Source organism: Esox lucius, chromosome 11 (assembly GCF_011004845.1).
Source record: "Esox lucius isolate fEsoLuc1 chromosome 11, fEsoLuc1.pri, whole genome shotgun sequence".
NCBI lineage: Eukaryota > Metazoa > Chordata > Actinopteri > Esociformes > Esocidae > Esox > Esox lucius.
In genome coordinates this window covers 28,531,263-28,557,277 of record NC_047579.1, presented here as the reverse complement: position 1 = coordinate 28,557,277, position 26,015 = coordinate 28,531,263, and the positions used below count along the sequence as shown (strand labels likewise).

General features: G+C 42.3%; 1 protein-coding gene across 3 annotated transcripts; it reads left to right on the top strand.

Moving 5' to 3' along the window:
- On the top strand, positions 1-25,772 carry LOC105012985 (neurexophilin-1). Of its 3 annotated transcripts, XR_004576474.1 has the most exons (3): positions 515-940; positions 20,449-23,506; positions 23,686-25,772. XR_004576474.1 is itself a non-coding variant. In XM_010874189.5 (2 exons), exons 1-2 carry the CDS (start codon positions 395-397, stop codon positions 21,214-21,216), a joined length of 822 nt encoding a protein of 273 aa, XP_010872491.1. In that variant the 5' UTR covers positions 1-394; the 3' UTR covers positions 21,217-25,772. The 3 variants fall into 3 exon arrangements, 2 of the variants coding, with proteins under 2 accessions (XP_010872491.1, XP_010872492.2); XM_010874189.5 differs by lacking the exon at positions 515-940 and adding an exon at positions 1-448 and having other exon boundaries at positions 20,449-25,772; XM_010874190.5 differs by having other exon boundaries at positions 20,449-25,772.
- Positions 25,773-26,015: the final 243 nt, after the last annotated feature.

Sequence of the window (26,015 nt, the reverse complement as noted above, 5' to 3'; positions counted from 1 at the left end):
GATATGAGCTACGCCAAGGATTCCAATCGTATAATAGGCTTCACCCCCGTGGATCTACATTGACATACGAGAATAGATATGATTTACCTTATTCACACTCACACTGTTGCGGGTTGAGCTGGAATTTAATACACTATTTTCCGTGGATGGTAATGCGGTAACGTCTCATGAACTTACCTATGGATTTCCAATGTTCCAGTGATTGGACTCAAACCTGGGAAAGGTAAAGGGACAGGCGAGTGTTGAAGGTGCCCAGCCCAGGTGTGTGAGTTCAGCCAGCATTGAACATGGGACCGTATCTCGGTTTGGGGTATACAGTGCCGGAGGAATAGTCTTGAAGGAAAACTGACTTCAGGCTGAAGCTGGAAACTGAGGAACAGCGCGCGGCAGCAAAATGCGTTCCAGCCACGGCTTTATCTTACTTCTCCTGAACGGAACCACGTGTTTGGTAAGCAATAAGAGGAGGTGCCCAGTACTGTAAAAAAGTTAAAGCAATAATGTGTCTGTAGTTTCATGTCCGTTCACCTTGTTGACCATCTCTTCATTCAGACATATGCCACTTATTCCGAGAAAAGTTGAGGCTATAGAAGTACGCGCAGTGTCTTACAAGCTATGGGGCTTAACGAGGTTCGCTTTCCCGTTGTAGAGACCCGCGTGAATGGGTACAGAGGACTTACCATGGAAAGCATGCTGCGACATGGACGCAAGTCCTGTCCCGTAATATCTCCACGTTGTCGCCATCCGTACATTTCTAAGGTTGTGTTAGATGAAAAAAACATGGTTAGATAAAGACCGAGATGTAAATCATTATCCTTTTTCTTTTTTTTTTTTTTAACAAATGAAACTTTAAACGGTGGAAATGCGAGAGGAGCCATCAAAAAGCGCGGAATGTCGATGTCCCTCTTCGGCCAGCTGGTCACCTGCTGCAGATGCTCCTCAGGTCAATGATTCAACTGTTTATTGGTCAAACTTTTTTTCATAAAAGTAATTTCTAAAACTTTGTATTTACTTTCAGTAACTAAAAATAGGCCATAGCCCTGTACTGGTCTACACATTTTGATGTTAATGCACTGTAGCTTATATGAATTCACGCAGCACTCTGTGAGGTGTTGTGAAATGTTGTGATTCATTATCTCAAAATTAGGCTAACACGGGATTTAGAGTCCCTGCAAATTACACGCATTTAATTAGTAAAACATGCCTGACACGAAAATTCTGGAATTGAGCATGATGATTATATTTACCATGTTTGGCGCTCTATTTTGGGGCTATTTAAATTATATAAACAAATGTATTAATGCTTTAGTCACCGAGATCGACTGTGGCTGAAATCGCATTTGTCAAATTTAGAGAGATTATATCGTCAGTAACTAAAATGTCATGACAAAATGTTAGTTCAATTACTGTTTCAATGTTTTTTTTTTTAAATGTGTGTTCTGTTTCAGAACGGGCAATACTGAAAAGAACATTGGGTGTTTCAGATTGATGAAATAGGCCTACCGCACAGGGTAAAGGCTTCAGTTATGTTTATCAAATTAAGTAACCCATTTTCATGAAGACATGAGCTAAGGTTTAGCCTATCCTAAGTTATGGACAACTCAAAAGCTAGGCCAATACTACCTGACATCAACCTGTAATGCCTTTGAATGTAGGCCTATCACCACATCCAAACTAATTTGCAATTATTTAGGTCAGAACCTCAATACATATTAGTTGGTTTATACCATAGGCCGATTATTTAACAAATGTGTTAAATATGCCTCTTCCATTTCCTCTAATATGTTTGGATTGGAGAGCGTATTTGCGCATGGAAATTTTGAATTCACGCTTGTTTGCCACATTCTGCCATAAGCAGAAGGATTGGCTAATTATGTAATTAATTGGTTAGAGATTTTTATCAATTTTTGTCGCCTATCTAAAAACCGTGGCGCGCCCCGTCTCTCAGCTGGGGATCTTGGGTAATTCATTAGCAGCGTGACATTGATAAATTATAGAGCAATTACTACATTATCCAACTTTTTATTACACGATAGAGCTCTGATTAATAATCATGGACCATGCATTCATATTCAAATTAAGCTGACTTTCTATTGCAGCGTCATACTCAAAATGTGTGCGTTGCTATAGTCTCGGGGGTGTAGGTACACTCTGTCTAGATGGAAATAAGGTTATTAATACACTCGCAACACAAAGAATGCAGCAATATTGTGATGGATTTGATGTCTCAAATGTTAATGAATTACTATGCCCTGCGTGGGTTCATATGAATAATATAAACAGTCTCAGGCAGAGTGCTTTGTAATTGACTGCTGTAGTTTGTTTTTGGCTAGGGTGTAGCCATATTTCATTCTTTGACTTGCAGCTCAGAGATTGGATTTTTTTAATGGACTTAATGGCTTGAGCTTTCAGTGTTATACAGTCAAGAGCCTATTACAACTAATTTGTTAGTAAATGTTTATATTAGGGCTATTTACCCGGCACTACTCAGATAGTAATCTCATTAGGTCCTTACAGTGATACAGTGTCAGGTTTTAGTGGCGAGAAATAACCAGTTTCACGCACGCACATGCTCAAACACACACACACACACACACACACACATATGCATACGCACGCATACAGATAGAAAAAAGACCAGGAGAACAGTACGCAATGAGAGCACAGAATGAAGAGAGGGAAATTAGATGAAAGGTGCAGGGAGAGACAGATGGAGGGAAGGGAGGGGATTTGGAATGGAGAGAGGAGAGGAGAGGCCCACACTACTACAGTATGTCACTGAGAAGTCAGTTATACACATTCAAATTGAATGTGTCGAGGAACCCCTATACGTTCTTCGAGGAACTCCAACACATTATTCCAGGAACCCTTTAAAATAGTTATTCAAAGAACCCCTGTTAATGTCTCCTCCAATCACTAATATAATAATGTCTCGGGGTTCAGGTTGTAGATTATTTAAAAGATTATGACAAAATACGAAGAAGTGTTTTAAAATAAATGTAACATACCTTAAACAGCTCATAAGGGTTCCCTTACAGTTAAAACATAAATAACCCCCTTCCTTTTAGAGGGTAGCCTACTTCTAGAGCTTATATCTGATCTCACACATTCACCGTTTCTTCTCACACACATACACACCACCATCAAGTCATATTTTATTGACTGTCATTCCTTTTACTCAATCAGAAAACGAATTTTCCAAACCTAAACCTGAGGCTACCCAAAGCGAAACCTAAACCTGACCCTTTCTAAAACTGAACCTAAACCATAAGCCTACATTAAAAAAATCTGGGGAGTACGCACAGACAGACAGACTCCACCTGGGCCGGGTCCAGGCTTATTTGTCATGGAGAACTGGTGTGAAATTTGCATTGTGACCTTCAAAGCACAGGGGTCACTAGGGATGAAGGAGTCCTGCTCTCTTACACACCCACACATATTCGGTGAACTTACACTGCCCATTCTGTAGTGGAACATGCATATTGAAGGGCTTCTATAGGCTACAGTCAGGCTATTAGAGACCATGAGAGGCTGCACATAACCCCCATATTCCACAGCTTAGCATATACTAGATAACGGTGAAGAGTGAGTGGCTAAAAAAGCCAGAGCAAGGTTACCTGTCCAGGGGGTTGAAGCATTTTATATGCATGGCGGTGTACAGATTCAGGAGTCAGTGTTCTGTCTGGTACTTCCTGGGGCTTCTCCTAATGACCTGAGACTGCACTCTGACCTCTACAGCTCTACCTTATGTTTTCTGGAAATTGCCTTCCGGGGCTAAGTTTTATAATGGCTTTATTTTGGGTTTATTGGTCCATTCTCTTGTAGCTTTTTTTGGTGTTGTCTATTATGCAATTCATAGGATCAAAACATTCCTGCCATAAACTGTAGCTGGTGTTCATATTTGTAACTCTTCATAATTCATAATACACTACCATTCAAAAGTTTGGGGTCACAAAGAAATGTCTTTGTTTTCAAAAGAAAAGCCCATTTATGTCCATTAAAATAACATCAAATTAATCAGAAATACAGTGTAGACATTGCTAATGTTGTAAATGATTGTAGTTGGAAAAGGCAGATTTTTAATGGGATGTCTACAGAGGCCCGTTATCAGCAACAATCAGTCCTGTGGTCCAGTGGCAGTTTGTACTTGTTAATCCAAGTTGAAAACTGTTGTGTTGATTCAATAAGCGATAAAATGGCCTTTAGACTAGTTGAGTATCTGATGCATCTGCATTTGTGGGTTCGATTACAAGCTCAAATGGCCAGAAACAAATAAGTTTCTTCTGAAACGTGTCAGTCTATTCTTGTTCTAAGAAGGGAAGGCTATTCCAATGCGAGAAATTGCCAAGAAACTGAAGATCTTGTACAACGTTGTGTAGCACTCCCTTCACAGAACAGCTCAAACTGTCTCTAACCAGAATGGAAAAAGTAGGAGGCCCTGAGCAAGAGGACAAATAAATGAGTGTGTGTAGTTTGAGAAACAGATGTATCACAGGTCTTCAACTGGCAGCTTCATTAAATTGCACTCACAATACACCAGTCTCAACGTCAACAGTGAAGAAGCGACGTTGAGATGCTGGCCTTCTAGGTAGACTTCTTCCCCTGTCCAGTGCCTGTGTTCTTTTTGGCCGTCTTTTGGCCTTTTCTTTTTATTTGCCAGTCTGAGATATGGCTTTTTCTCTGCAACTCTGCCTACAAGGCCAGCATCCCAGAGTTGCTGAAAACAGTTTTCAGCTGTGGTAACATAATTGCAAAAGGGTTTTGGAACACAGGAGTGATAGTTGCTGATAATGTGCATCTGTACGCTTCTGTAGATAGAAAATCAGCCTTTTTCCATTACAATAGTCATTTACAGCATTTACAATGATTACACTGTGTTTCTGATCAATGTGGTTTTATTTTAATGAAGAAATCATTTGCTTTTCATTAAAAAACAAGGACATTTCTAAGTGACCCCAAATATCTGAACGGTAGTGTACAACAGAAGCAGCATAACACTGCTGGCTTGCCTCTAGCTAAGCAGGTTCCATCCTGGTTGTCCCGTAACTGGAAACCAGATGCGGAAGTGGTATTCTGTCTTTCTCACTTACCATGATATTTGTCAGCCACAGTGGTTTAACTATCAGTCCACCACTATTCCCATCACTGGTTGCAGGTTTTCACCCAGGTACAACACCTGTTCCCCTGTTTTGTCTTGTCAGAAAGTCTTTGACTCATCTTTCTTCGATACCAAGCCCTCCCTTCACGGTCACTGACCTTGTCTACCCAGATTCATCCCTCACTAAGCTAAGAGAACACCAGCCATGCTCCTTTACAATGATAACAACAACACATCATACCAAACTAAGGTGGACACACAGACGGTACATGACCACAGAGACACAGATGATACATGACCACAGAGACACAGATGAAACATGACCACAGAGACACAGATGAAACATGACCACAGAGACACAGACGGTAAATGACCACAGAGACACAGATGAAACATGACCACAGAGACACAGACGGTAAATGACCACAGAGACACAGATGAAACATGACCACAGAGACACAGATGATACATGACCACAGAGAGACAGACGATACATGACCACAGAGACACAGACGAAACATGACCACAGAGACACAGATGAAACATGACCACAGAGACACAGATGGTACATGACCACAGAGACACAGATGATACATGACCACAGAGAGACAGTTGATACCTGACCACAGAGACTCAGATGATACAAGACCACAGAGAGACAGATGATACATGACCACATAGACACAGATGATACATGACGACAGAGACGCAGATGAAACATGACCACAGAGTCACAGACGGGACATGACCACAGAGACACAGACGGGACATGACCACAGAGAGACAGATGATACATGACCACAGAGACACAGACGGTACATGACCACTGAGACACAGGTGATACGTGACCACAGAGACAGATGATACATGACCACAGAGACACAGACGGTACATGACCACTGAGACAGAGGTGATACATGACCACATAGACACAGATGATACATGACCACAGAGACACAGATGATACATGACCACAGAGAGACAGTTGATACCTGACCACAGAGACTCAGATGATACAAGACCACAGAGAGACAGATGATACATGACCACATAGACACAGATGATACATGACGACAGAGACGCAGATGAAACATGACCACAGAGTCACAGACGGGACATGACCACAGAGACACAGACGGGACATGACCACAGAGAGACAGATGATACATGACCACAGAGACACAGACGGTACATGACCACTGAGACACAGGTGATACGTGACCACAGAGACAGATGATACATGACCACAGAGACACAGACGGTACATGACCACTGAGACAGAGGTGATACATGACCACATAGACACAGATGATACATGACGACAGAGACACAGATGAAACATGACCACAGAGTCACAGACGGGACATGAGCACAGAGACACAGACGGGACATGACCACAGAGAGACAGATGATACATGACCACAGAGACAGATGATACATGACCACACATGGTATACAGATGTATCAACACAAACACATAAACCATGATGAAGAGCTGTATATTATATTCTCAGTGCTTCTCAGTCTAACATCCTCTATCACAGCTACATATAGTGGCCTAACAAACACAGATACACTACAGCTATATGTCTGACTCTAACTTCCTGGATAATCTGACTTGTTAGACCTTTGTATCTTTAAGAAGACCCAGTCCAAGACAAGAACAGGGTCATAGTCTAACTAGGTGGCTGCAGACACTTCTCTGTGGAGTCACTTGACTCTTACTTCTATAATTCCTTGAAGAGACGAGAGACAGAATAACTATGGTGAGTGAGTGGAGCTTGAGAAGAGGCTGAGAAAAGAGCCAGTGGTATTATAATGGACAGGCGCTTTGGCTTCCTGCTCAGATTATAAAACAGCTTGAGTTATGCATAAGCACACTATTTATCCTGCCCACCCAGAGCAGACCCGAGCCCTGGACTTCCACCCCTAGGCCCCCAGTATCCCCAGCTGCCAGCTGCCTGCCTGGCTGACATACAGCGTCGGAGAAAGGCATGATAGTCAAAGGGAGACAGTGCTCCGTGACACATCACAAAACAGGCAGGCATTCATAATACTGTAGCACAGAGCTGCCTGGCCACAGACCGAAAAACACTATTCTGCTCAAAATAGCGCAGTTTTGCTGTGGCATCTCTCTCCTAAACACTGAGACAGATAGGAAAGGCCTTGGATTAATGTGTTTTTAGTATGTCGTGATACAAAAGCGAAGAGGAGATTTCAGTATGTGTCTGTCAAAAACGTTTGAACCACATAACAAGGATAAACACTGGTTGTAAGTAGAAAATGAAGTAGTTCCACCTTTGATTTTTTTCCACCAGTAACAGGAAGGAAGCCTCAATTGCATTCCTCTGAGAATGATAGCCACTTCCTGTAATTTGTGCTGAAAACGCCCTTATTTATGTAAATAGTTATGTCGACTACAAACAGCTTAGTGAGCGGAACTCTTTTTCACAGTAGATATAAGCCTGTTTATTTGAAGAGGGGACAACTGTCACCATCTGTTATTACAGAGTGACAGATCACTTATGTCTTTCTGGTGATGCAGTGGGCTATTTGCCTGACGACCAAAAACAAAATCTTTCACTGCACTATCATTCAATTACATGAAGTATGTCAGTCGGAGACTTCTTCCATTGCAGTTGTTTAGGCGACATCAAAGTGTGTTGTCAAAAGTGTGTTGAACTAAAACAAAGTTACCAGTGATTGGATCCTATCTGACCAACCAGAGCTTTTTTTGGCACCTATCAGAACATGTAGATCACCTTTGCGATTGAAGAGTATTATTGGAGATTGAGACTGTGTTTGTAGGGCATAGCCTTTGGCAGAAGCAGCCAGTCTGGCTAGCCATGTAAGTGGGCTATGGGTTGCATGCTGACCTCATTACGTTGTGATGGGAAGCTCCTGGTGACATCCACGGGGATGACATCGGCATCTAATGATCTCTGGAGTGAGAAACTTTGTGGTGCAAATTAATGGGAAAAATTACAAAAGTATCTACTGATTGGAACTGCCATCTGTATTCTACCCAGAGATATTGAAGTAATAGTGGAATTTTCCAAGATACCTGGAAAAAAGTTTAAAGTTTGCCATTTTAAATAATTTATTTGTACGTTGAAGAGATGTGGAGGCCAAGCTCCATATGACCAGCAACTCCTGGTTTACCTTTTGGTTGGGAGTAAGGCGTGGGCGTCTTAAAACTAAACATAACCATGTATTCCAAAGACTTCTGATTCTAACCAGGGTACGTAGCTTATGAGTTTTTAGCTTGAAACATTTGGTCATGGTGATTGTTTATGTGACTCTGGATGTATTCAACTCTATCTGTGTTCCCCTGGCTCACCCTTTTGATTGATGTAGCGTATAACCATACCAACCTTTTCTCCACAAACAGTTCAATAATTTCAAAAGTTGTGCGTCACTTCTGTCTTTTCCAGGTACTCTACCTTGGCAAAAAGAACGCAAATGACAGCTTCCTGGCGATGATTTTACCATAATGGCTGATATCAGCTGATTCACCAAGTCCTGAACAGCCGAACTCTGTAGAGCAGGGGTGTCCAAACAGTTCCACGGATGGCCGAGTGTCTGCAGGTTTTCGCTCTCACCTTGTACTTGATTGACTAAATAGGTTACTAATTGGTTAGTTTCTACCCTCACCTGGTTGTTTAGGTGTGAACTGGGAACCAATTTATAAGAAAAACAAAAAACCTGCAGATACTCGGCCCTCCATGGAACTGTTTGGACACCCCTGCTGTAGAAGAATGCAGTGGTTAGCGCAAACACGTCGGTAGTAAAGTGACACAGGGTAACTTGACCAAAGGAGATGAAATCAAAAAGGAGATGATGCTTGTTCATTTGGGTCCTACATCGGTTTGGTTCCCCATGGTTGAAACCATTTTGTAGTCTAAGCAGCCACACAACTTTTTTGGTCTGTATTTAGCTCATGCGAAAATGGCTAGCCCAACATATATAGAATATACATATTAAATGAAAGATTTAATGATTGAATAAACCATTGTGTGCGAACAGTTACTTTGCAAGCAACAGTAGATGGATGGTACAGCCTACAAAATTAGAAACGAGTCGTCACGTGATGTTTGTTTACTAGTGGAAAGACAGATACATGTCAATACACGATCACACTGTACATGTCAGGGTTGTAACTGTATTTTTTTTATAACTTGACCTCGTTCTGTCTGTGATTGTAACATTAAATGGAACAAAAAAGCAGGACCTCAAATGGAATTTAATGCGGAAAAGTGAAATCTAGAATGATGGCTTATGTCTGGAGGCATGAATTAATTCATGTTTGTTTGCGGGTAATAGTTTGACTCTCAGAAGTAAATATATACAGGGGGGTTGGGTCGCCAAACAAAAATCTGTACTTCTGTTCTCATTCAGGTACAGGTGTAGCCAACATGGTCCAGGTGCAAGACCAGGTTGGATTTATGACAGTGGGAATAGTGGTGTCTGCGCCCAGTTTCTGTTGTTACTTAATATGTTATAAGCAGTAACAGAAGTCCCTGGTGATGCTTCTGCTGGTACTTGATATGATATCAGCAGACACAAAAGACCCTGCACATGTTTGTGTTGGTACTGTACGCGGTCACAGAGGATATATAGTTAATGCTCCCATATCTATCTCCATTCGTATGACCTCAAATGGAAGATAAGCCCACAGAGTTAGACAGTGCATGACCAGTGAGAGATAGTGTGATGGGAGAGAGAGTGGGAGAGAGTCCAGTCCCTTCTCAGGTCCCCTCCACAAGGGGGTGCATACAGTATCAGAGCTCTTCTTGAGCTCTTTAATCAGTTCTGTCCCATCAACCCCTGCTCTCTCCGCTCCCACGAGGATCTTTCTCTCCTTCTCCACCTCTCTCTCTCTCTCGCTCCGTCTCTAGCACGGCGCTCCACTCAGCCGGCTTGTCGATATCTTATAATGTAAAAATTTGATAGCCAATTCAGAGCAAGGTCTTTCTCCCTCAGCATACTAAACGAAGCTGCAGGTCCAGTGGGATTGCAGAACTGAACCTGTCAAAAATGAGTAAGAAGGGTGAAAAAAGAAAAGAGGAAAAGTCTGCACCTAGTGGATTTGACCACCAAGAGCCGAGCTAAGCTCCATGACCCCCTTGAAGCCAACATAAATTATTAATTAAGAGTCAAACGGCTTGTTTCTTGTGAAATTACCTTTCTTTCTCCCTCCCCTTCATGCTAGCCAGTGGAATAATTAGTTATAAGGGCACAGCACTTTTGGACTTTAATCATGCAACAGAAGGCGAAGACTCCTACAGTGGGAGCACTAAGTCTGTAGTACGGTTGGAGCATTAAGTCTGTAGTACGGTGGGAGCATTAAGTCTGTAGTATGGTGGGAGCATTAAGTCTGTAGTACGGTGGGAGCATTAAGTCTTTAGTACAGTGGGAGCATTAAGTCTGTAGTATGGTGGGAGCATTAAGTCTGTAGTACGGTGGGATCATTAAGTCTGTAGTACGGCGGGAGCATTATGTCTGTAGTACAGTGGGAACATTAAGTCTGTTACGGTGGGAGCATTAAGTCTGTAGTACGGTGGGAGCATTAAGTCTGTAGTATGGTGGGAGCATTAAGTCTGTAGTACGGTGGGAGCATTAAGTCTTTAGTACAGTGGGAGCATTAAGTCTGTAGTATGGTGGGAGCATTAAGTCTGTAGTACGGTGGGATCATTAAGTCTGTAGTACGGCGGGAACATTAAGTCTGTAGTACGGTGGGAGCATTAAGTCTGTAGTACGGTGGGAGCATTAAGTCTGTAGTACGGTGGGAGCATTAAGTCTGTAGTACGGTGGGAGCATTAAGTCTGTAGTACGGTGGGAGCATTAAGTCTGTTACGGTGGGAGCATTAAGTCTATAGTACGGTGGGAGCATTAAGTCTGTAGTACGGTGGGAGCATTAAGTCTGTTACGGTGGGAGCATTAAGTCCGTAGTACGGTGGGAGCATTAAGTCTATAGTACGGTGGGAGCATTAAGTCTGTAGTACGGTGGGAGCATTAAGTCTGTAGTACGGTGGGAGCATTAAGTCTGTAGTACGGTGGGAGCATTAATTCTGTTACGGTGGGAGCATTAAGTCTGTAGTACGGTGGGAGCATTAAGTCTGTTACGGTGGGAGCATTAAGTCTGTTACGGTGGGAGCATTAAGTCTGTAGTACGGTGGGAGCATTAAGTCTGTAGTACGGTGGGAGCATTAAGTCTGTAGTACGGTGGGAGCATTAAGTCTGTAGTACGGCGGGAGCATTATGTCTGTAGTACAGTGGGAACATTAAGTCTGTTACGGTGGGAGCATTAAGTCTGTAGTACGGTGGGAGCATTAAGTCTGTAGTACGGTGGGAGCATTAAGTCTGTAGTACGGTGGGAGCATTAAGTCTGTTACGGTGGGAGCATTAAGTCCGTAGTACGGTGGGAGCATTAAGTCTGTTACGGTGGGAGCATTAAGTCTGTTACGGTGGGAGGGGAAAAAACACAAAGTATCTGCGAAAACTTTAGACATCTGAGCAAATCTGGCATTTGGGCCTTTAATTAAAAATGTACATATGTCATATTAGAGATTAAGATTTCAACAGTCAGACGAAAATGGGGCACTTATTGAATCTGTCTGCTGCCCAGGGGAGGTGTGTGCTTTAATAACCTCCTGCTGTGTGGCTAAATTAACATATACAGCCGTAGACAGTATAATGTCTCCATGGATGAGAAGTCAATTCAGAATATTTTCAAACTCTCCAAATAATCTGTTTTCAGGAGCAGTAGTTCTCTGACTGTTCTCTTGGCCCCTCTTCACCACCTGAGCTCTGTGTCAGAGTTAATGCAGACATTTAAGCTAGCCTGCCCCCTGATCTCTTTTCTGTTCTGTAGCAACGGTGTGCCTGTGGCGCGAGGGCAAATGATGTGTAAAAGAGTGTACCTGTCACTTTAACAGTCTGATTATTGCCCGTAGAGCTGGGGGCTTGTGTGGATCATGTCCTCGCGCTCATCCTCTCCCGTTCCTCCACCCTTGTCAGAAGAGGCCCCAGGGCTGTACTTACGCTCAATGAGTCACAATTACTACGGTGACAAAGCCTGCACCCCCCCCCCCCCCACACGTCACATCCAACCATCTCACTGAGTCACACAGCTGCACATGTCAGGGTTTATCAACTTACCCTATCCCTCAACCTTACGACTCGATGCCCCTTTGCTCGCTTTTAGCTCAGATCAGCTAATAAGTAATGTTCATGAAGTTTCATAAATGACTTTGAAGCCTAACACCAACATTGTTGCTTTAATTACGCTAATGCATGTGGTTTAAGCTGCTTTTGTGTTTATCTTTCCTTCAGACTTCAGACATCCATCAACTTAAGCAACCCCGTGTTTAACCTTCAGCTCAATGACTCCCTCTACAGAAGTGTTCCTCCAAGCCGTTAGCCATCTGTTCCTAAGTGAGGGGATCTCATCCTCATTGTTTTGATACCTCAGTAATCATCCATTTAGCCCGTTCTAACATCATTTCTCCTCACTGACATTGTGTGCTCAATGACATCTTTGACACCCCCAGCAGTCAGAACCTTTTAACGAAAGTAGAAGACTTATTTTAGACATATTTTACATAATAATTTACATTACCTTTCGGTCCACTTTTATGTCCCTGTACCAAACTCACCTGCGTCCACAGACTCTTTCTGGGCGTGTTCAGTCAGTGATGCATTGTAACACTGATGACCAGCACTTCCATTTTCACTAACATAATAAATAAGACACTTAAGCATTGCAAACTTTCTGGCCGTTTCAAATCTGGATATTGTTCATAGACTTCAGTGCTGTGTTCATCACCGTCACCCTAGAACTGCTTCAACATAAACTCCCTAATACTAAACGTGTCTAGCTTGAAATCTGTCAGGCGATTACTGACATCCAAACCAATAGGACATGACGTGAAGACTGGCACACATATGGGACTCTATATACCCCTCTTCTACTCACTTTATATTAAAGACTGTACCTCAAACAATGTATCAAGCTACTCAGGTTTGCAGATGACACCGCTCTGCTCAGTCCAATCATTAATGGTAATGGGTCCACATTCTATGGAGGTCGGCAGGCCGGTGGTCCGGTCCAGTCAAATTAACCTGGTAATTAACACAGTATAAACTGTGGAGGTGGTGTTTGACTTCAGGAATGGCTCCCCATCTCCACTTCCTGAGATTGTGGGTTCAGCTGTGAATATGGCAAAATCATTCAAATGAATGTGATTCAATCTCAAGTGGGTGGGAAATATCAAGAAAGCTACCATTAGATATTGGGTTACCATGTCTTTTAAGCCCACCTAAATATACATTTAGAAATGTCTATTATACTGTATAATTTTCTCTCAACAAAGTAGAGAAAATGAAAGATGAATCTCAAATTTTACATTTAATTAAGATATTTGATTAAATATGTGAGAAGTAAGCTTTATAGGTGCCAGTGTGTTTTCTCATCAAGTGCTCATGCATCACAGTAATCTCCTATGCAATTCAAGTTAGCTTTGCTGTAAACTGTCTTTTAAATCTTCAATGTAAAGTGCTCCCATAATTTAGACGACTTTTGGGATAATTTAGTTTGTTGTTTTTATTATCAATGTTATCAGTTAGTTGTTGCACCCCTAGCACAAACTATTCATTTTAGGCATCACTTCTAAAAAGAAAGCATTTGTTCTCATTTTAATATGGTGTAGGTCTAAATGTGTAAGGTAAGCTCTTTGAATGAAAAAAAAGTATATGCCATCTGTTGCAATCCAATTTAATACTAAATAACCAAATGGGCTTAATAGGAACATTAATGGGTGACAGTAAAAAAAATACAAATAAACTCTACAGTATATAATTTTTTTAACTAAGCTATTATAAAATGAAATGGATTTGAAATATACACTGGAAACCACAACACTATGCAAAGTAGATTTTGATGACATGACATGATGACAATTATTTGTTTGTTTTCCTTTACATTCTGCTCAGGAGATTACATTTTTATGGAAGTGTACCATTAAAGTCCAAAACGGTATGTTTACCTTACAACTTAAGACAGCTGAAAAGTCAGGCTATCCTGATCCGGCTCTATACATCATCGTGGAGTCTCTCCTCACCTTCTACATGATCTGGTTTGGCTCTGTGTCTGCCACGGCAAAAGTAAACTGCAATGCATTGTAATGTCCACAGAATGAGTAATGGGCTGCCACCTGCACTCTGAGGCTTTACTACTCTAGGGCTAGAAATCATGCAGGCAGGATCATTGCTGACCGTTCCCACCCTGGTCACCCACTGTTCCAAAACCGGTTCCTCTGGCAGGTGGAGGGCAGGCGGGCAGTATAGGTCAATCAGGAGCACAAATCCTGCCAACGGAAAAGTTTATTTTCCTGTGCTGTTGCCCTCGGTAACCAGCCATCTGTTCCACAAAAAAAAAAAAAAAACTCTTAATTGCAAATTCAGTAGCTGCACTGTACAACCCCTAAAACCACGTCCTCATCTGTCATTACTCATCTAGAATGTACCACCTATATCGGGGGTTCTTCACTGCGCGGCCTGGTGGCCCTCAGTGCGCTCTAGGATGCGCTCCCCCACTGCATTAATGATTGCATTATTTTGTTCTTGTAGCAGCCCTCACACCTATCCAGCTAAGTGGACCCTGTCTGACAATGTCAGGGAATAACACTGACTTAATGGACCTGTTTACATAGATATCTGTCTGTAAATCAGTGCACTTCAGTTGTCGTTTACTTTGAGGAATGTAGAGGATACACTCTTCATTCCAAACGCTCACCACTGGCAATATCGTAGTGCAGGGGTTTATTTGTTTTGGGTTTTATTTATGGATTTATTTTTGTTGCCAATTGTAAAAGCTGGAACACACTGTTGATATTGCATTGTCACTGCAAGGTTGTAGTTCTCATCTTCTAATCTTGGTTGAGCTTTTAGGATGTCACTGTTATTGGTTCCGCTCATCCTGTCTCCTCCTTTCCTGATGTATTCTAAACTAAACTGTGCAGACAGGCTTTCGCGTTGCTAGCAGCTGGCAAGCTTTCTTTCATTATTTTATTTAATTCAGCACCAAAATGGCATCAGTATAGGAAAACATGTCAGCTCATTTATTGCTACTTTCGCAAAAGAATATAGATTCGTTTTACTAAAGGGCTGTGCTGTTTGGATCTCTGTTGTGAAACCGCTTTCAGATCTCAAGTGAACAGCATGATTTTGAAAACTGACATGAGAGAAACTTTACAGATGAGGCAGACTGAGTTGACGAAATCACGAGGCCTGTGTCCAGGTATGAAGAGCAAAGCAGTGTGTTCAAGAATGTACATGCAAATGTCATGCTAGAGAGGGGAGCTACAATGTTGTGCAGTGCATTGCTAAACACAAAAAAACGTTTACTGATGGTGAATATACCAAGGAGGCTTTAATCTGTAGTTTGGAGGCTTGATTAATTGTCTTATGAAACCAAATACAGCTCTGGAAAAAAGTAAGAGACCACTGCAGCTTTTTCTTTCCTTTCCAAAAAAGACGAAAAGGAAGGTTTTGAGTGTGGAACAGAAGGGTTCAATTTGCAGTGGTCTCTTAATTTTAACCCTTCTGTTCCTCACTCACAACTTTCCCTTTCAAGGTTTTGGAAAGGAAAGAAATAGGTGCAGTGGTCTCTTAATATTTAAGAGACCACTGCAGCTGTATATAGCATAAGTATGCCATAGGGAGCGAAGTTCACTTACTGTAAGAAACTATAATGGCAAAGTGCATGCTAAAATAATGGCTAAGTGCAAGCTGCCTTGCCAATTGCCTGCATTAAAATAAGCGGTCCACAAAACACATTGTTAGATCTGAAATAAAAAACAGTAAAACAGTTGTTAAAATAACAAAGCGGCCTGTATAAGAAACTTCTACATGTCTGTACTGGATTCAGCAGCTCAGATGTTGCTTCATGAGCCTTCACTTATGCAATTCAGATAGGTGGGCCTATATCCATTAAGGTGGACAACCATGGCAATGAATGGAAAGTGCTTCAGTTTGGTTTAACAACACAGGCAGTTAGACATTCACATATAGAAATCATAACAGGCCCGCAATGCAGATTAGTAGAAATGGTAGGATGAATGGTAAATTGTCACTCCTTGCGAAAAAAGATTGTAGTCTATGTTGACTTATACAAGTTCAGAATTGTTATTTTTGAAGTATATTCAAAGGCACATGAAAATATGATTGAAAGATGAATGTGAGCCAAAAGTACAAAATGTTCCATTTCCTTTCAAGACATTTCTGCACTGTTACACCAACTAAGAATAACAGCAACATCCGTTTCATCCCTCCATTTCATGGAGTAGGGGGCTGTCCATAAAAAGAAAAAAAAAGTGATTTGGATCCTGAAAGAAAAGAGGAACTCAATTAGGACAGGAGCACAAAAGTTGGGCATAGACAAATCAACAGTTGGGAATATCATGAAAAAGAACGCAAGCGAGGGTGTCTTCACCCGTTGGCAATGACCAAGTCGGCCAAGGAAAATAATAGCAGTTGATGAGAGAAGAATGACCAGAGCTGTGAAAAAAAACACCCTAATGTAGGTTCCCTGAAGTCACCAACATCCTCCAGATCAGTAGCGTGGACGTGTCTCAAACTCCTGTTGGCAGAAGACTTCGGCAGCAGAATTACATGAGCTGCTCTGCAAGATGCAAACCTCTGATCAGCACCAAAACAGAAAGGCCAGATTAGAATTAACTCAAAAGTAAAGAGATCAGACCAGTACTGTTTTGGAACAGCGTTTTATGGGCAGATGAGACAAAGATGAACCGTTATCAAATTGATGGGAAGGCAAAAGTGTGGAGAGAAAAAAGGAACTGCAGACAAACCCAGTTAACACCACTGTTGCTGTGAAGCATGTTCGGGGTAGTTTCATGGCATGGGCTTGCATGGATGCTTCTGGAACGGGCTCACTCATCTTTATCGATGATGTAATAGAAGATGGCAGCAGCTGAATGAATTTAGAAGAGTATCGAAGCATCTTGGCTACCAATGTACAAAAAAATGCCACTAGACCAGGGTTTCCCCATCCTGGTCCTCGGGACCCAAAGGGGTGCACGTTATTGTTTTTGCCCAGGCACTAATTCTTTGTGCTATATTGTAATGAACAGTAGCAGGCTTAGGGCCAAACTAGACGTCACATCTTCAAAAAGAAAACTCATGAACTTCAGTCACAGTTTAGGAATTTACAGCGATCAATCGAAATACAAAAAATGGCAAGCAGAAATTAGGTATTTGCAGAGCGAGGAGCTATATTTGGCACAAGCCTGGAAAACACATCCCTACCGTGAAGCAGGGTGGTGGGATCATGCTATGAGAATGTTTTTCTGTGTGAGAGCCTGGGAAGTTTGACAAAAGCTAGTCTGACCAGCAGCAAACCAGAAATGATTGAGTTCCCTGTCTGATTGAAATAATCCGCCATGTTTAGACATCTGAGACTGTGATAGGAGCAATCCATGTCAGTTGACGCATGCCCACTCTGGTTCCCTAGTAACAATTTGTAGATGTAATTTTTCACTTTGAGATTATAGAGTTTGTGTGTTGATCATTGGCAAAAACACCTACTTAAATGAATTTTGATTTACACAGTAAATTGTGGGAAGGTCCAAGGAGGTTGAGCAGTTCAGAGAGCCACTGTGGGACTTGATGTACCAAAATCTTTGACCCCAAATAACATATTCCACTGTAAAAAGGATAGTCGTTGCTTTCTGTTGATGCCTTTTTAGTTCTACATTGCTGCAAGGAATGAAATGACAACGCGCCGGTTACTTTTCATTACCCAAGTAGAGAGGCGGAAGTCTTGGGCCATGAGATGTCCTTGCGGTTCTCCCTGCAGCAGCATTAGTCTTGGAATCTTTTTTTTTAATGTAGTATAGTCTTGGTAATTTAGACTAAAATATCTTTCAATTTTAGTCACATTTATATCATTTGAATAATGATTTAGTCTAGTTATTGTCAGAATTACGAAAACTGTGAGCCATTTTAGTAAAAAAAAAAAAAAAAGACTTCTCTCTTAGAGGTGTCTGATTAGATTAAAATCTACACAGCTACAGCTCCAGTTTTTTAAATTCATTTCTGAAGCCAATGAGGGATTCTGAAGGACACTGTCTTTATCAGGGAGGCTGAGGTGTTTGTGTATGACCAAGGGTTAGCATAGGGCCTTGTGGGGAACATGGGGGGCAGTGTTGACTGTGGTCCTACCCAGGAGATGCATTTCTTACAAAGCTTGGTATTTATCCATTGAATTCAATAGGAAAATGTGAGTTTCCATTTACTACCAGTTGAAGAATTGCATTGCAAGCATTTCTTTTGGAGGGTCAAAATAGAGATGTGAACCATGCAAATTATAATAATGGTAATAAAAGTCTGAATATGTATTGTCAAAACAGATACATTGACAGTTGGCAGAGAGACAGCAAATAGCAGCACAGCGTAATGCTGTCGTCTTCGGTGTACTTTACACAGGCCTTTGACAGTCAGTCCTGTAGAATTTGAGGCAGTGTTTGGGAGGAGAATAGGCATACTTTGTTTAAAAAAAAACTGAGCCAAAGATTAAAACATTACGCCCACACCGCACCAATGCTCTATCTTTAGAACGGGACGGGGCAGCGCTCCAACATCTCCAAATCATTCCGCAAATCAGTTCCAGAGTTGGTTGTAACACTTACCGTGTGTAGAAACATATGCAATGGTTTGGATTTGTCAGTGGAAAAAATGTCATACAGTATGTGGCCTTTGATTGATGAATCAGTAGGATCTCCAAATGTGATAGAATGTAGTGAGAAATGTATGTGTGGCTTATAAATAAGTCCAAGGTAATCAGACCACGGGAGGTCTGGCCTCATGTGGGATAAGTACATAAAAACTCCGGGGACTCACATCTCCTGTAGTCCCTTAAACCATAACTACACTACAACACAACCACATCAGTAGGAATCCTCTATAGACTGCTGCAATGCCATCCACGCTGTTACCAAAGGAAACATGGGTTTTATAGTGACAGAAAGTCAATACTACAAGACTGTCTGAAATGCAAGAGAACAAATCTGAGTGAGCCTGCAGAAATCTGTATAAAATGGAATAACAATGAGTAAGACTTAATAATCCTGACGAAAGCCGGTCTGAGGAGCACTGACAGTCAGGACAGTGGATGGATGAGAGCACAGATGGAGCGACATCCATTATGTATCACTGTTAAACCTCTGGGATCACTGGGAAAAACCCTACTGTCTGGCAGAGAGAAAGGGAGGCGAAGACATGCACACCACACACACACACACAAACACACATGTATGCCTCGCTAATAGGCTACTTACTGTTCACACTCATACTGTTCACCATTGCATAATGACACTAACACAAACAGAAACAGCCACACTAGCAGCCACTCACATCCGTTCCACAGTTAGATCAAAAGGAGACAAGAGCACTCTAGGCTTCCACAGCCCACAGTGCCTACCTGTTAATAGATCATTACCATCTAATAATTACCCATCACAGCCTGCTCTCACACGCACTCACACACTCCACAAAGCCATGACTGAGCTGAGGAGAGCACGGCTATCTTATCTCGCCTCTCTCTCTCTCTCTCTCTCTCGTATCCCTCTCCTTTCGCCGTATTCTGTTAACATCTGACATCTTTGTGTGTGTGCCAATACAGATCTAATTAAAACATTAGAAGTATTAATTGCACGTTGAGGTTTATACTTCAGCCCCCTCCCCGGCATCGCACAGCAGACATTGAAGCAATAATAGTTTTCCCACTCAGACCGGCACTATGGGGTGTAAGTCTTTAGCTTCATCCCCCAGGCCCCTCAAGTAGCTGGAGGTATATGAGTCTATTTCTGGTTCATCTGGAGGCTCTGTCTGCTCAGGGAGCAATATGGCTGCTTTGAAAACCAGACGTAAAGGAATATTGTCTCTCAACCTAAATAAACATCAGAATGTATGTATGCAGACTCAGAAATTAATTTGTAAGGGTAGAACATAGAACATTGATAAAATGTCATGGTTCTTACCTGTAGTGGCAGGAGTGCCAAATTAAGTATTGATTAAACCTTTCATTCCCTTTCTGTCCTTGTTTCTTACTCCCTTGCTAATAACTCAATTTTCCCCTTGTTTCTTTTCGTTCCTTCTCTTTTTTTCTCTCTTTCACCCACTCTCTCCCTCACTTTCTCTCTCATGCATTGATTTCACCCTCTCTCTCTCTCTCTCTCTCTCTCTCTCTCTCTCTCTACCTCACTCTCTCTCTCTCACACACACACAATGATTTCACCTTTTCTGTCTCCCTCGCTCCCTCCCTCTCTCCACAGCTGACCCTGGGTCAAGAAGACGACTCTCCTCGACCCAAGAGCTCCCCAGCCGACGAGTCGTCCTCTAAGACGGTGGGTCTCATCGGGGGTCAGACCCCCCTCTCCCCACTCAGTCGCTGGATGCTCCAAAGTAAGAGCCGGGCCGCCAACGCCACCTCCCTGGAGCTGCCCTACCGCTCCCCTGTTCCATTCTCCAAGCAGGAGTTCTGGGAGATGCTGGGCAGCGACCTGATGAAACCGGACACGTCCTCGTCCTCCCGCGTCAAACGCCGGCCCATCGTCAAGACGGGCAAGTTCAAGAAGATGTTCGGCTGGGGAGACTTCTACTCCAACATCAAGACGGTGCGCCTCAACCTGCTGATCACCGGGAAGATCGTGGACCACGGCAACGGGACGTTCAGCGTCTACTTCCGCCACAACTCCACGGGCCAGGGCAACATCTCCGTCAGCCTGGTGCCGCCCGTCAAGGCGGTGGAGTTCGACTTGGAGCGCCAGAGCGTGGTCTACCCCAAGGACTCCAAGATCTTCAACTGCCGCGTGGACTACGAGAAGGTGGACCGCAGCAAGCGAACGTCGTTGTGCAACTACGACCCGTCCAAGACCTGCTTCCAGGAGCAGACCCAAAGCCACGTCTCCTGGATCTGCTCCAAGCCCTTCAAGGTCATCTGCATCTACATCTCCTTCTACAGCACGGACTACCGCCTGGTCCAGAAGGTCTGCCCGGACTACAACTACCACAATGAGATGCCCTACCTGCCGTCAGGCTAAAGGAGGACGCGCGGGGAGGACGGGGACAAGGGGGGAGCGGGAGGAGGGATGAGGGAAGGTGTGACTCTGTAGGTTGAGTGGCTGGCCAGGCTCGGGAAATATTGTTGGTCATGAGAGACCTTTGCTGCAACACCTGACCAGACAAGCCCCTTGATGTAGCCGGACTACTGGACCCTGTAATATCTATTACAGGGTCCAGTATATATATATATATTCTGCATATATATGCAAAACATACGGTATGCACATAGTGAGGGATTCAGTGTGCTGTCATGAAGCACTAATCAAATGGAACTGTAGGAACTAGCCCGAGCTGCCATCATCGTTATGCACATCGTTACCTCGACCCATTTCGCTATGTAGTTGTCCTCGTCGGGGAAACACAAACATCTAGCCCTGTAATTCAGGCAAGGTGACAGGATACTTTCAAAACAGGGCATCCTCCACCATTTCTTTGCTGTGTGTACCCTTCCTTAAGTCCTTCTGTGTACCGTCCCCCCACCCCACCCGTATGACATCCTAATAGACCCCACCCAACCCCACCACATGTCTTATTGCAGTGATTATTTAAAGGTCTGACATTCTATCAAATATCATCTCTCTCTTACCTGAATGATGTCACCTCAATGACAGAGAACGAGATCGAGAGAGAGGCAAAGAGAGAGATAGGGAGAGCACAAAGAGAGAAGGCTGGTAAGCAATCTCCAGACCGAGATATGGGAGAGGGTTTAACACAAGTTCAATGTGAGAGAAATAACTAGATTCTGCATGGAGATAGGCACTGGCCCTCCACACGAGAGAGGGTGCAGTGAGAGAGAGCGACAGAGAGATTGGAAAACAGGGAGAGAGAGCCTAAGCATGAACAAGGGAGAGGAAGAGGGAGAAGCGAGAGATTCAGGGAGCACTTCTAATTAAAGTGGAGGGGAGAGAAGGAGATGTAGAATATGCTGCTCCTTCTATTGTCCCCTCTGCATGAAAAAGATTACATTTTGTTGCCGTCAGGATTCCTGATTTCACGCTTTGATAACTTTGTGTGTGGGAGATTACTCTCTCCTGACAAACGCTGTGCGTTCACTAAAGTCTGCCCGTTATCTGGAATAAATGAAAATATTATCATAATAATTACATAAAATGTAATCTCTTTTAGAACTAATTAAGGCTTCAACAAGAGAGGGCGAAATGTATTCCTGGAAATCAAGTTAGGGTTATTAGGAGGCGAGCAAGGAGCACAGTGAGGAGCAGTAGATGGTTCTATTATGGTTCCCCAGTGCTTGCTTAGCCCTCAGATAACGTCTCCCATCGAGATGAAAAGCCACTGGCTGGCTGAGCCCAGGCTAATTTCACAAACAACAGGGCCACCAAAATATATATTTATTGTATATCTAAATTTAGAGCCGACTGATTCTATACTGACGATATGTGCTGTATGTAAATATATCCATAAAATAGGGTTGTATAACAATTTACTGTGTCCTACACATGTATAGTATATGGTGTAGGATGTAGGTTTGAGTAATAACACTTAACAAATCATTGAATTACAATTATTACAAGTCACTATCACTAGCTCAAATAACTTGATATTGTTAAAAACAGCTGATTGCATTTGGGATTACTAAATTGTATAACTTTGTGAGCAAATTATAGTAATTATATAACTTCATCATCAAGACATCTCACATGCTCTCAGAAATCAGATTTTCCTGATGATCGCTAATTTACCGATTAGGATTACATCATTGCATTCAAACTGGTTTAACAAATATGTGCGTTTGAATAGCATTTCCCCCTACTCCCACTGGTCAATCAGACAGTCATCTGGACTCTTCCTTGCAGCAGTATACTTCTCTTTGTCTGTTCTGAGTACAGGGAAAGAGGAAACCTTTATTATTAGGCAACATGCAATAATTAGTAATGTAAAAATGTGTGTGTATTTATTGCTGCAATCAGTAAGCCATTACATTTTTTCAAGTAATCAGCCCAACCATGTCTTATTTACTAGCAGATAGAGACCCTGAACTGAATGGAAGTAATGTAACTCTATAACCTTTGTCACCGCTGTAGCTTCATTGGAGGTCTGAGAGAGCTAAGTCCATAGAATTAAGATCTGAGACAGCTGTGTCCATACTGTAGCATTAAGGTCTGAGAGAGCTGTGTCCATAGCATTAAGTTCTGAGAGAGCTGTGTCCATAGCATTAAGGTATGAGAGAGCTGTGTCTGTAGCATTAAGGTATGAGAGAGCTGTGTCTGTAGCATTAAGGTATGAGCGAGCTGTGTCTGTAGCATTAAGGTATGAGACGAGCTGTGTCCATAGCATTAAGGTCTGAGAGAGCTCTGTCCATAGCATTTAGGTCTGAGAGAGCTGTGTCTGTAGCATTTAGGTATGAGCGAGCTGTGTCCATAGCATTAAGGTCTGAGAGAGCTGTGTCTGTAGCATTAAGGTATGAGAGAGCTGTCTGTAGCATTAAGGTATGAGAGAGCTGTGTCCATAGCATTAAGGACTAGATCAGGAACCACATGGAACAGTCCTCCTTTTTTTTGGGGTGGGGGGGGTTTGGCTTGTTTCAGGCAGCAAGGACTGTTTGACTGGTTCATTTTGGAGTAAAGCTGGGCAATGTGGATGTAATCACAGTAAGTGGTCTGAATTGATGTAAAAAAATATATATATATACAAAATTATAGGTTTATAACAATGTGCTCTACAATTTTATTTTTCTACTGTAGTATACATTTCATAATTAAGGATATCAGCAAAATGCCAGGAAAAGTGTCTGTTGTCAATATTGTTCAGTGTATTGCCTTGGCTCTAGTCTGAGAGAGAGAGACGGAGTGAGAAGAGAGAGAGAGTAGACAGAGAGATAGAGAAAGAGCGAGAGAGAGAGAGAGAGAGAGAAAACAGTCTCAATTACAGGGCTATATATAGAGAGCAGCCTGTAGATGTGAACATCAAAGCGTCTGGATGTTTCATTTAGTGTTAAAGAGGGGGTAGCTCCTACCTTTATGAGGCCATAACCAACAACATCTCTGTTAGGCTGCTACGTCTCTTGACTGCCTCTGTGCTACTGAACAGCCCTACAGGGGCCAGTAGGGGACATTATCCACTAAAATCACTAATACTAAGGTCAGTACCACACTTAGCCATTGAGAACCGAAACCAAATTAAAAGAATAAAATGAGTTTTGGACTGTGGTTGTGTATGGAGTTTATACATGTTAAAAGTCTCTGAAAATGGGGGTAGGGATGTGTCAACCTACTGATGAAAAGGAATTTGAAATTAGTGCTACAGACAAAAATGAATGTATCACTGTGGCCGCGGCCTCAATTATCTTTTAACATTTTACTGTTTCATCCACATTCAGAATACTCTTCTGACTAGATTATTAAACCCCATTACAGCACACTTCAGACCAGATTATTAAACCACATTACAGCACACTTCAAACTTGATTATTAAACCCTATTACAGCACACTTCAAACTTGATTATTAAACCCCATTACAGCACATTTCAGACCAGATTATTAAATCCCAGTGTAGCACATTTCAGACTAGATTATTAAATCCCAGTGTAGCACATTTCAGACCAGATTATTATTTTTCCTTCTGAGCACGTTTTACTGGATTTGATGATATCCTGATTAACTGTAAAGGTGAATTTGCTGGTGTGGTTCTCCCTTGATTAACTGGATAAGGAGATATGCCGTGCTTTTGCTGGTGTGGTCATCTCTTGATTAACTGGACACGGAGATATGCAGTGGTTTGGCTGGTGTGGTTATCCCTTGATTAACTGGATAAGGAGCGATTTGGCTGGTGTGGTTATCCCTTGATTAACTGGATAAGGAGCGATTTGGCTGGTGTGGTTATCCCTTGATTAACTGGATAAGGAGCGATTTGGCTGGTGTGGTTATCCCTTGATTAACTGGATAAGGAGTGATTTGGCTGATGTGGTTATCCCTTGATTAACTGGATAAGGAGTGATTTGGCTGATGTGGTTATCCCTTGATTAACTGGATAAGGAGCGATTTGGCTGGTGTGGTTATCCCTTGATTAAATGGATAAGGAGCGATTTGGCTGGTGTGGTTATCCCTTGATTAACTGGATAAGGAGTGATTTGGCTGGTGTGGTAATCCCTTCAGATGACATTTCTGTCTGGTTCATCATGAAGGCCATTGTCAGTCATATATGGATTCATGCTGGGCCAGTCACAGATTATATTTTCCTAGTCCAGGATTAGGCCTAATCTGTCACCGGGAAACAGGTCTTCTGAGTTTACATGCTCAATAATAATCTGGTTTTAATTTGCTCTGAATATCCTGAACTAAACATCAATTTTGGAACAGAAGTGAGGCCAGTGTGTGACATGGGCTAGGTCTGTCCTGAGAGAACCATCTGTAACCAAATAAGAAATCAAAGAAATCAAGTGATAACCAAAATGATAAATGATGTATCATATTTGATGTATTGTGATATATTGTTCTCTATGAATGCGTTGTTTGTGCTTCCTAACTGCTGGAAAAATGTGTTTCTCACACAACCATTAATGGGATATAAATGTACAGTCGATATTAGTCCAAATGCATTTAATCTGAATACTACAAAATGTTTCATTAATGCATAGTAAGCCCCAGTTTCCATAAGCTGATGTAACTAGTGCCTGGCAAGACCTTGTTGTAAAACCTGTCCTATTCCCTATTTTAGAATCCTATACCTTGTCCTATATCATGTCCAAAACCGCATCCTATACCCTGTCCTAAAAACTGTGCTAGACCCTGACCTAGAAGTGTCCTATTCCCTGTCTTA